The 12675-nt window shown below is 35.2% G+C and overlaps 1 protein-coding gene across 2 annotated transcripts; it reads right to left on the reverse strand.

The window, feature by feature from the left end:
- Positions 1-3160: 3160 nt before the first annotated feature.
- Positions 3161-12429, reverse strand: LOC143580723 (folate-biopterin transporter 1, chloroplastic-like). Of its 2 annotated transcripts, XM_077063670.1 has the most exons (9): positions 12265-12429; positions 7580-7770; positions 7344-7408; positions 7080-7242; positions 5875-6023; positions 5566-5796; positions 4530-4698; positions 4352-4444; positions 3161-3579 (listed from the first exon to the last, which is right to left on the reverse strand). In XM_077063670.1, exons 1-9 carry the CDS (start codon positions 12323-12325, stop codon positions 3277-3279), a joined length of 1425 nt encoding a protein of 474 aa, XP_076919785.1. In that variant the 5' UTR covers positions 12326-12429; the 3' UTR covers positions 3161-3276. The 2 variants fall into 2 exon arrangements, with proteins under 2 accessions (XP_076919785.1, XP_076919784.1); XM_077063669.1 differs by lacking the exon at positions 12265-12429 and having other exon boundaries at positions 7580-7910.
- Positions 12430-12675: the final 246 nt, after the last annotated feature.

The following is a 12675-nucleotide window of genomic DNA, read 5'->3' on the forward strand; positions in this document are numbered from 1 at the left end:
AAAAACTACGTAATTTTTTTATTTAAAGAAAATAAGAAGAATGTATTGATTTCTTATTGAAAACAAAATATGAAAAGAAATTTTAAGAAAACAGACAAATATTAAAGAGTTAGAAAACATATTAAATTCGTGTATGTAAAAGAAACAAAAAACATTATTATTATATTAAAAGAGTTGGTAAGGATTTTAGTTTCTAGTCACATGTAATAGATAGCTGAGTTGTAAATATACATTTAATTCATATATCATATAACTAGCTGTTGAACTCGTGAAATATAGGGGATTTATTAAATAATAAAAATAAATAAGATTTGGTATTTTAATTAATATGATTCTTAAAATACTTATGAATTAAGGTATTAAAGTTGTGTAGTTTGTCAAATTTCGCGTATGAAAACGATACTTAACTTAATAATGAATAAAATTCACACTATGTTATAACCCAATTGATAAAATGATCCATGACTCATGAATAGTTAGAATGAATGAGATGAGAGATTATAAATTAAGAAAATATAGGTTTGACACCTAAGCATGAATATTTTCTTTGTTAGTATAGTAAGATGGCCCATAAATACTAGAATGAATGAGATGAGAGATTAGGAATTAAGAAAAATATAGGCTTAACACCAAAGTACCAACATTTTCTTTTATTACTATAGTAAGATAAGATAAGATATAGCATCAGGTTCTTTCTAGAAGAGTTGATAAGTCATTTCTTAAAAAAAACAAAAGTTTACAAATTCAAATTTCATAAATATTTATATTTTTAGTATAAAATGGAAGGGAGCTCCCGCTAAGGATACTTCTCCTTCCCTCCGTTTCAACTAACGTATCGAGAATATTAGTGCGGAATGTGTGACTGGTTAAGTCTATATAAGGGTGTCAATTTTGACCGAAACCATTTCAAATGAGTCAATTTGAATTGTTTTAAAAATTAAATGGGTTGGTTTAAATCAGGGATTTTAACTAAATTGCTTAAAATGGGTCATTTGAAATTTCATCTTGTAATTTTCGGGTCAAATTGGGTCGCCATATTCAAAGAAATGGGTCGATGTGGGTTAGTGTCCTATGGAAATGTGGCTGGTTTCGGATCGGAACGGTTTCCGCATGAGACAGGTTTCGGGACGAAACGGGTTTGAGATTAGAATGGGTTTGGTTCATGTTTCAAGCCAACACGAGTTTTCACACAGGACGGATTAGGTTTTGGTTTCTTTTTGGTCGATTTCGGACTCGTTTTTGGTTTTTTGTTCGGTTTTAGTTTTTTTAGTTTCGTTTTGATCGATTTTTTGATTTCGATTGATTTGGTTCGGTTTTGACTTTTTGATTTATTTCCGTCAACTTTTCGGATTCGGTTCAATTTCTCGGTGGGTTTTTTTTTCTTTTATGGAACGAGGACAACGGAGGAAACATTTTAGTTTTTTTTTTACTTTTTTTTGTTTTTAATTTATATTTTGAGTTATTTTTTTATTATTATTTTTAAATATTTTTTTGAGGGGTTTTTGTTTTTAATAGGAAACCCTTAGAAAAAAATTCAAAAAAAAAAATAAAAAAATCATAACTCAAAATATAATTAAAAAACAAAAAATCTAAAAATACTAAAATGTTTTCACCGCTATTCTTGTTAAAAAAAAGAAAAACCCCGAAACCCATTGCGACTCGTTCCGACCCTAACCTATTCTGACCCAAACCAAAAACAACTCTTTTTTAGTTGACTTATTCTGACCCTAACTCATTCTGACTCAAATCCATTTCGACCCATGACTCGTTCGACCCAACCCAACCCAACCCATTTGCCACCTCATGGCCACAAATTTAAGTTATTTAGTGATCAGTCAATTAGTTTCAATCAGTTAATTTTTTCAATTTGTTTATTTTAATAAGTTAACCCTGAACCCCCATGAATCTAGTGCGATACCATAAGCCTCCCTAAGGATCTGGATAAAGCTTAGAAGCCTTTTTCACCATATACGGTATACTACCATAAACTTGCACGCGGATCTGGTTCTACGCCAGAAGCCTCTACCAAACCTAGCTTACGGTTTTCAAAAGCTCAGGGCAAGATCTGGTTCGTTACAAGAAGCCACTTGCAAGATCTGACATACTGTCCAGCATCTGACCTAAGATCCTAAGTCATTTTAATTAAGGTTAAAGTTGACTATTAACTTATTAAGTTAACCAAGATTGGATGCACATGTTAACAAAGGACAAGCGTTTATAAATCTTCAACCCTTGAATTGAAATGCAAATAACCTGAGCTATAGTGCCATTTATTAGAACACATCAATCCATTTTGACCCGTTTAGGAAATAACATCAGCCCATTTTGACATGTTACATTAGAAAGGGTTGTTTCAATCAACCCATGCTACTAACCACAATATGTCAAATATTAATGGATACAACTATTCAAACAATTAGATTTTTCTTTGGTATGGATTCTCTGATAGATTCTTTATTCCTAATGGTTGTGATATGAAAAATATTGTTGAAGAAAAGAGTAGACAAGTAATCAAAATATTCCTCTCGGTCTATGACACCTAAATGGAAGAAAAATGTTAGGTTAATTTACTTCGCTAGAAGGGAGCAAAATGGGTCGAATCCTTATTCTTATTCGTTTACATTTTCTTTTTCTTTTTTAGGTTTAAGTTTGACGAGAATAATATTCTACAACTAAGCACCAGCTATTCATTTATTTTCAAGGCGGCCCATTTATTATCTATAATTTGATTGAAGTCCTTTGTATTGGAATGGTTGAAGAGTCAAATAGTTTGACAATTTCTGAGAAGGGAATGAGTTGAGAGAATTTTGAATTAGAGCTTGAGGGCGTACTCTCAAAATACCTATATCTACTGTTGTGACAATAGGAGCGTGATTTGGTAATACGTCAATTTGTCTACTGTTAGTAGATAAAATGATTTCTTTTACTGTAGCTTCAACAATGTTAACCACCAATAAAATGCATGTTTGAGAAGACCATCTAATTCTCCAGAAATGATTAATTGAAAGCCTTTAATTGTTTATGCTAAACCAACATATTTTCTCAGAGAACCAGTCTAGAGGACTACTTACAAGTATCCCGTCTCCAATCATTCCAAGCAAAACATCAAATCACAAAAACAACTAATAACTAGTTATAACAACGATATACTTATCCTTAATATCAAAACAAGGATGTTAACTTATATTCGTCTTTATCGATATGAAATTATATTTACACCTCTCCGCTAAATACAGTTATCAGTCTTTTAACACATACACGTGTTTCACTAACGAACTAACTAGACTTTAACTCCACCTCAATATCTTGTTTCGGTCTCTCATTGTCGGGTTCATCTTTAGGAAGTAGGTGTAACAGAGGCAACGGCAACAACGAGCTTAGGTTGCATATAACAATAAGAAGGGCGAGGTTGTCAAATGTGTCCTTGGTGATACCCAAAACCTGGGTCAAACCCGCCCCAAAGAGACCCCCGAGAACACTCCCTCCGTTTGATACTGACATCAGGGTTGCAAACAGAGTCGCTTCCATACCCTCGGGACACAGTCTTGCTGCTAGTACCAGAACTGGCATGAAAGACGCCTGTCGCAAAACAAATTTCTCAACAGTCCAATTCGAGATATGTTGCCAATCTTAAATGGTCATATAAAAAAATATAGCTTATAAGATAACAGGTCAAAGTAGGAGCGTAAGCTAGCCAAGCCCGAGCCCATCTAGGCTCAAGCTCGGCTCGTTTTGAGCTCTATTTCTAAAGTTAAGCTCGGCTCGTAAGTAGTTTTTCAGCCTCAAGCATGGCTTGGGCTCTACTCGTTTATTTTTACCAATTTATTAATATATATTTGTAATCATTTTTATATATGTTTTATTAATATTTTTATATATAAGATGATATACAAAATATTACTTATTTATATTAAAATTTGGGTCATAAAGATTATTATATAACTAAATTTATTATACTAAATAAATATTATATAAACTATAGGCTCGTTTTGGATCGTAAGCCAGGTCGAGTTGAAGTTCAAGTACACAAACATTTATTTAACTAGTTCAATGTTGGATTGCAACCCAGCTTAGGCTTGTTTAAGCTCATCTCAATTCAAGCTTTTGACAAGCCAATCTCTAGTAGCTCACAAGCGGCTTGGCTCGTTTAGACCCCTAGTCAAAAGTGTACATTAAGGCATAAAACCTCCTAAATAATATTATTCAAAGATTTAAATAATATATTTATTATACACTGATTGCTAACAAAATTTTTGATCAAAAACTACCCAATAAAATTAGATTATTTATAAAATTTTAACCAGATTAAACAGACTAGTTATTTACAATAAACGTAGACAAAATTGATTACCTGACCAAGAACTGTTATAATTAAAGAATCTCCAATGGCAAACCACTCATCACTTATACCAAACTTGCGATTCAAACCAGTGACCAGGATAACCTGCAACATGTAGAAAGCTGATTAACAAGCATGCGAAATAATCAAATTAAGAAGAATCCAACAATAATGTAAACAAAAGTCATACCTGAGTCAACCCAAGGGCAGTACCGATTACGGTTGTACCAAGAAAAATCTTGCGCAGGGGAACACTTTTAAGAAATCCGTTATAAAGTCCAACACCAACAAGTGAAGCAATTGATGTCACGAGCTTAACCCGGCCCAGAAACTCTGGTGTAAAACCGAGTTTATTTGTTCTGGATATAATAAGAAGTTAAAACACATAAATTGTGCAAGTGTGTTACAAATGTATGTTGTAGGGGTGAGCAGAAAACTGAACCACCGAACCATAACCGACTTAACAAAAAACAAAACCGAATTAACCGAACCAATTAAAAAGAGGAAGGCTCGATTTCGTTTATTTTAGTAACCGGCTATAGTGGTTTCAGTTTTGCTTATAGTAAAAAAACAAACTGAACTAATATATAAAGACATGTTCGTCTCAGAATTAGGGGTGTAAACGAGCTAAGCCGCTCATGAGCTACTTGAGATCAGCTCGCTAAAAGCTCCAATCAAGAAGAGCTTAAACAAGTTCAACCCTAAAAATAAGTTTTTTTAATAAATGAGTCTGAGCCAAGCTTGAAAACTACTCACAAGGCGATCTCGATCTTTCGAAATAAAGCTCGAAACGATCCGAGCCCAACTCGCTCGGCTCGAGCTCGTTTAACATACTAGAGCTTGAGCTTGGCTCGTTTACACCCCTATTCAGAACCAATACTATATTGAGAACCGCATAATGCAGTTGCACATAACGCATAAAAATACTCAGAGCTAGTGGGAGAAAGAAACATAAGCAGTTACATAACCATCTGACATATCACATTCAAAGCAAAATATGCAAATATATTATGTGGTTATTGCAGTTCCCAATATCTTATTGGTTCTGTAACGAACAAACCAATTTTCTTTCAACCGATTTAACAGATACTCCCTTTGAAAACAGGCAACCGATTTAATCGACACTGACCAGTTATGCTTTCTTGATAACCAAAACATTTCGTTACAGTTCAATTCAACAGAATAGCCAAACCAAGCATGTACAATAAGGGAAGGAAAGAACTTACGTGAAGTAAAACATGGCGGATTCTGAATGAGGTGTTGCTTGCCAAAGAAAAATAAACAAAGTGGGAAGAAACACGTTCGGTTGTTTAATAGCTTCCCACAACTCAAGAATGCCATTAGTAGCAGTATCTATTGAGGTAGAAGACAAGGGGCCACGAGCGCGTTGCTCTTTCACAAGAACAGCAACTGCTGATGTCAGCAAAGGAAGCAATGCTGAAAGACCAAAAACAAACCTGCAAATGTAGTGGGATCGTGCATGTAAGGAAAAAGTTGTAATGTTTAATAATATTAAAAGATTGAAGTGTTCGCACCTTACACCATAAGCATCCACGAGGGACCCACTAAAATAGGAGCTTACAATTCCTCCAAAAGCAGAGGATCCCCAACATAGAGATTGAAGAGATCCGGATACACTTTGCGACTCGCCGCGCGCTCGTTCTACCACCATTGAATCTACAACCTACACTATTACATACGTCACATCATTATCATGTGTGTGTATGTATGTGTGTGTGCTTTGAAAAAGTGTTATGTGAAGGGGCACACACGTGTACTCAAGGTATAGGTTTTCACAAAAGGCTTTAATATTACTTCTACGTCATATTTTTACATAGTAAACCTTTAAAAGTCAACGTGGTACAATAAGAGGTCAGAAATGGTGCAAAAAACAATGCGAGTGTTTGCAATCCAAAACATGAGACTCATAACTGATATTGAAAATGACACACTAAAGAACATAAATTAAAAGTATGTCGAGAATATTTTCTACCCATTAAATATATAGGATGTATTAAAAGTTTATAACTACTAAATAGAATCTATAAGTCTATAGCATTAACAACAATACATATTATATGAACAGATGGATATAGTTACAAATCTATAAAACTTAAGTTTATAACTACTTTATAAAAGCTAGAAGTCTATAACATTGATAACAATACATAGTATGCACATGGATGGATTTAGTTACAAATATTAAGTAATGAAAATGTATTTATTATGCTAAATGAAACGTCATGGAGTAGGAGGGTTGGCGGTTTTCAAACATTCATTTCTTGGTTCTCCAAAATCGACATTTATTTATACCTAATAATGCTCTCTTCTATTATATATAAAGATATACACACACACACACATATATATATGATTATTTATGCATATGTAACATATATTTATACTTGTAGCAGATAATATACCTAGAAATGTGTTATTCTATTATACTTACTTTCCTACCAAAAGTAACAGTTCACTTTGGAATCTAGAAAGAATTTAAATCTTTTTAAAAAAATGTACACTTGAATAAATCATCCTATTGTATGTTATCAATATATATATCATTAGATTTAGCAAACTACACCTTGGTTGAAATAGTTAAAGGGCTAAAAATGAAAACCTTCATTACAACACTTACCAAGTGATATGGTTTAAGAACATCGGTTTCTTTTGTTTTACTCATTAAAGATAACACATAAACTGACACGAAGGAAACAGATAAAATGTAGTAGATACTTACAACATCAGAAAACGCAACAGAAAGCGATCCAAGAAGTATGCAAAAAGCCGCGCCGTACTTGTCATCAACAAGAGTGGCCATTAAACCCCACGAAAGGGCTCCAAGAAGTCCAGATAAAACTAGATACGACCTTCTTCGGTACCCAAAAAGTGGAACCGAGTCACTACAAAAGAACATGATATTCAAGTAAGAATATTTGTGGATTAATCAATGGCACGCGTTATGCACATGTGATAGATTGTACATATTAAGTTATTAACACACCTGATAAAACCATACAACGGCTTAATAAGCCAAGGCAATGCAGAGAAACCGGTTATCACAGCTGTCTAGTCCACCATGTAAAACTAATTAGTTTTATCTTACTGAATCAAGCCTATATATTACTAAAATAAATTGGAAACTTTATTATAACTTTCTTACTCGATCTTTTCATGTTTCTAATTTGCAAAGTAAATGTGATGAAAGTATTTAATTATAGTAACAACATAATAATATACCTCTGCTGGATCAAGATGCAAATCATCCTTAAAATAAAAGCTGACAGCCAGTCTAGCAAGCCCTAATACTCCTTGAACAAAGTATACCATGGAAATTGCTATATTATCTGGTGTGAGATCCACACCAAAACAATTAATGGAGCTCATTGAGTATCTATTCTTTTGGGGCGCACTTTTACTTGCCCCATTACCTGTAATAATATATATTGTGAGAGACAAAGATACACACATACAAAACAAGAGAGAGAATGAACAACCATCCATATTCAGTACAGGTGGCACTTTCGAACATTTTGGATTTCAAGGTGATCTTATAATTTTTACAAACATAAATACTTATAGCAAATAAGCTTACGTGCGGCAACGTGCCGAAACCTTGGCCTGCGTTTATTGAAATCCAATCATCTTCAACACTCAAATTCAATATATTTCAAACAAAAAAACTTTTAAAGCTAGTAATACCACCCCAATAAGTCAAAATTCAACCCCACGGGATATAACATGACTTTTTCAAATAACAAAAATGCAATTAATATGCATACAAACTTCATTTCAGGAAACTGTTGTTGCATTTATAGCATCATGATGGGAATGAGCTATGGGGGAAAGTGATATATAGGCATTTTTAAGGGGGTCAACGGGAAATGAATACAAGTGACTAGAGTGTAATATAGAGGTAGTATAACTAATAGGAATAAGAAGTGTTAGTGGGTAGGATTGAGTTTGTTCGTTGTTAGGGCTCCGATGTATGGAGAGAGAGCATAGCCCTGGATTATCTGATTATCGTGTAACCTCTTCTTTACGTTTTAGTAATACAATCATTCTATCTCTTTGATCCTATTTTCATCTCTAAATTCTATCAATCACAATCAGAAACATATCAATTCCTATCATTGGTCCGACCTTCCCTAGACCTGCCGTTTTATTCTGTTCAAACCACGGAAACCCTAGCTCAAAAATTCTCGATTGGATACTCACGAAAAGCAGATTCTACAATTACAATCTGATGTTTCTGAGATTAAAACTACATTGAAAGCATTGGAGGTTGATCGTGGTGAATCCAGAGAATTTTGAAAAGAGGTGTTGAACTGGATGAAACAACATGAACAGAAGACGGTTGCTGGGTTGCTTGGTTCGGGAGCCAATTTCGGTGAGGTATTTCCCTATTCTCGTCCCAAATCTGTTTCAGATAGGGATTTTAGTCCCAAACCTGCTTCCGATAGGGATTTGTCTGGTGGTCTTCCGCCTCCAGTAGCTCAACTGGAGGCACTCGTTTCCAGATCTGAAGAGCGCTTGCATTTTGGTGGCCTCGAAATTCACAATCCAGATGTGCAATTGGATGAGGATATAAGTTCCTCAAACCTTGATTTGTTTGAAATTAAGGTTTCATGTCATGATTCAGGTGTGGATATTTCAAATCTAAGGCTTGCACTTACCACTCCGATTTCTGGTTTCCCCAAATCTGAAAATCCGGTTGATAACCTACAATCAGATGTGTTTTGAGTCCTCACCGAACTCTTATGCTTCGTTCACTTCCGTTGATTCAGATGTGAATCCAATTCTTGTACCTCAGGTTCATCCAAATCATTCAAAAATTGGTAGTAACTTGCTTTTTAAAATTTTTAGGTCGCATACCATAATGGTATTTCCCTTATGGTATGGACATGTAAAGAGAGTGGAGATTGAGATGAGATGGTTTGGACATGTAAAGAGAGTGGAGATAAGAGAGTGGAGATTGAGGTGGTTTGGACATGTAAAGAGAAGACAGACGACGAATCCTGTTAGATCCGTAGAAAACATTACTATAGAGGGGAGGAGGGGTAGAGGACGACCGAAATTGACTTGGTATGAGAGGATTAGGCATGATTTGATAGACCTAAACCTCTCCGAGGACATGGTTGAGGATAGGAATTCGTGGAGAAGTAGAATTAAAGTTAAGGATTTTTAGAGAGAATTGAATACCTTAGGGCTTAGACTTAACTTATTTAGGTCGCATACCATAATGGTATTTCCCTTACATATATTATTATTATTATTATAATTATTATTAGCTTTTATATAGCTGTTAAACTGTGATCTTATTATTAATGTTATTATAATTAGTAGTAGTTTGTATATAACTGTTAAACTTTGATTTCCTTTATTTTGCTTCATACACATGTACTTAGAGCCGAGGGTCTCTCTGGAAGCCACCTCTTCATTCCTTTGGATGGAGGTACGGTGTGCCTACATCCCACCCTCCCCAGACCCTACTTATAGCTTTGCTGTCGGTGGGATTTTACTGGGCATGATTGATTGATTGATTTTGCTTTTTAAAATTTTTGAATGGAAACCGGGTTTGGACTCTGGTGGGATTGAAGATGCAATGTCTCGGTCACAATTGATTGATCTACTGTATTCGTCAGCAGAGAAGGATTCCGATTCCGAACCGAGCACCATCACCTTAGGCGCCTTTATTCCCAAATTCACAGATCCTATTGAGGCAAAATTGCCAGGGTTGAACTTTGATTATGTAACTGCTCTGGTCCTTCTTCCAACACCTTTTCTTAATCGGTGTAGCAGTCTGTTTGACCCTATTCATCTGGTTTTGCTTGAATTTGGTACTTCAGTTTTGGTTCATCAAGGCATATCTGCTCCTAAGTTGTTCTTTAAGGATGCTGATCCTAAACGACCCGACTCGTATACAAACCTTAATTCGGATTAGGTTCAGGTGGATAAATGGGATAGCAAGAAATTCATGACAATCAAGGCTTCGATTCAACATCTAGCAACTGGAGATGAACTGATAATGGCAGCTACACGCATCCACACCTTGAGGGTATTTCATGCATATAGAGTTATGAGGGATAATTTTAAAAAACAAAGAATTATTGGTGCAACATTTTCAAACAGTGGATCAATTTTTAGCTGTTATGAGCATCCTTTTTTTTAATGAAACTAATACACGTCACACATTCGTCATGCTTCAACAACAATATCTGCTGGTCACGATGGTGTTTACGATGGTGTCTACGTTCCTGATTGACAATAGACGCCTTGGTGGGAAAGGAGGTATGGTACCTTTACTCTTGTCCAAATGCCACTCTTCACAATCTGTCTACAGCCATATATGTTGGGTTCATTCCTTCGGGTCAACAAGGAGATTCCAATAGCTATTTGGACAGGTTCTTTATGAAGGGGAATTCTCAGTTTTGGACCACTCATGCTGACTGGATTCTGTCTTTTGGCATGTTTGTCACTGTTGGATCCTATCATTTGTGGGTGCTGCATGGGCAGGGCCGGCCACCAGACGATGCAGACAATTCCAGTCTTGAGGACAAGACTGTGTTCAAGGGCGGAGTAATGATGGGAATGAGCTATGGGGGAAAGTGATATATAGGCATTCTTAAGGGGGTCAATGGGAAATGAATACAAGTGACTAGAGTGTAATATAGAGGTAGTATAACTAATAGGAATAAGACGTGTTAGTGGGTAGGATTGAGTTTGTTCATTGTTAGGGCTCCAATGTATGGAGAGAGGGCATAGCCATGGATTATCGGATTATCGTGTAACCTCTTCTTTACGTTTTAGTAATACAATCATTCTATCTCTTTGATCCTATTTTCATCTCTAAATTCTATCAATCACAATCAGCAACATATCAATTCCTATCACATCAATTACAATAAGATCTTCTTACATATTTGGTAGCAGACCTACTAAGCCTTTCTAATATCTAGAAGCTTACGACTTCCAAATATAATTGCTTTGATATAAAGTTTCACACATATTTACTACTTACAAGGAGTAAAGACGGGTGTTTGAAAAGCATGAGAACTCTTACCAAATCGTTAACCTTATCCATGCATATTTAAGTATATTGTATATATACATATTTTAACAAGTCAATTTTGTAATAACCGTACTCCAACAATAGTGCAATACTCCTTTATACAAATATAGCATCATATAGATGTGAAACCCTAACATGACCGGTTCAAACACACTTCAACAACTCAACAATGTGCATATTGTTGTTTCTACAATAAACAGGTTAGACCAAACGTCTGGGAACCGTCAACACCTACAAATCTACAATACATCACATAAGTTATGAAGACGCACGATCCTGAGAACGGTAGAAACGGGTATGACTCGGATACCACTTGTTAGAGACAAAGTGGCGATGCGGAAGCAAAACAACACACAAACAAAAACGAATCTCAAGCAGAAAATGAGAAAATAAAGAACACGACAATATAACGTGCTTCGGTCAAGGTGACCTACGTCCGTTCACGGCTGCAACTAGTGTTTATCTTTATAGGAGCTTTAATTATGTAATTACAACAACATAATGCTGTTTAAATACTAGTGTTGCAACTTACTCAACAAAAATAGGAGCTTTAATTATGTAATTAAAACCAATCCCTTCCCCAATCGTATCCACCGAAAGCCCAAAACGCTTCACAGTCCTAACCGCCTATGTTTCACTTGAGACCTTTAAAACTTATATTAACATTCAAGAACAGTGATTTCCAAAACAGATCAAATCAATATCCAAAGGTGCTAAACTTTACTAAATTAATTAAAAATAAACCTAATATATAAACAAACTTGTCTAATTTAATCAAATCCTACACAATCAAAGCACATAACAGCAAAGTTTAACTATCCAAAATCAATGAAGGAATTAGTTTAGTTCTTACGAGCTTTAGAACTGACGAACGGCTGCTCATCCTCATACGGAATCGGAACGGTGACTGACATGTCGTTTTCCGGCGATGATCTCCGGAGATTAGTCCGTCGGACGGCGAGGGTGAAGGATTTGGGCGGCGGGATGTTAAAGACGGCGGATGGAGAGAGAATTGAAGAAGAATTAGGTTTGGGGGTTATGAACAAGAAGATGATGGATACTGGATTTGTTGATGATGAACAAATATTATTATTCATTTTTATTTTTATTTTGTTATATGATTGGTTTTTGGACTGGGAGTGTTGTAGTGTATATATATGATGATGGATGATACAAGTATATTTTAACTTTTAATAAGCCCACTAAAAAAATTAATTGTAATGTGATATATGTGTGTATGAGAATTTGAGGATTTATATTGATG

Source organism: Bidens hawaiensis, unplaced genomic scaffold (assembly GCF_021521415.1).
Source record: "Bidens hawaiensis isolate Kalapana, Puna unplaced genomic scaffold, B.hawaiensis_p1.1 tig00030565_1, whole genome shotgun sequence".
Lineage (NCBI taxonomy): Eukaryota > Viridiplantae > Streptophyta > Magnoliopsida > Asterales > Asteraceae > Bidens > Bidens hawaiensis.

Coding starts and splice junctions, on each gene's coding strand:
- LOC143580723 (XM_077063669.1), bottom strand. CDS start 7,843: ATGGATGGTTGTTCATTCTCTCTCTTGTTTTGTATGTGTGTATCTTTG. Junction 7,243..7,343: donor CCGTTGTATGGTTTTATCAG/GTGTGTTAATAA, acceptor GTTCTTTTGTAG/TGACTCGGTTCCACTTTTTG. Junction 3,580..4,351: donor TTATAACAGTTCTTGGTCAG/GTAATCAATTTT, acceptor GTTTTGCGACAG/GCGTCTTTCATGCCAGTTCT.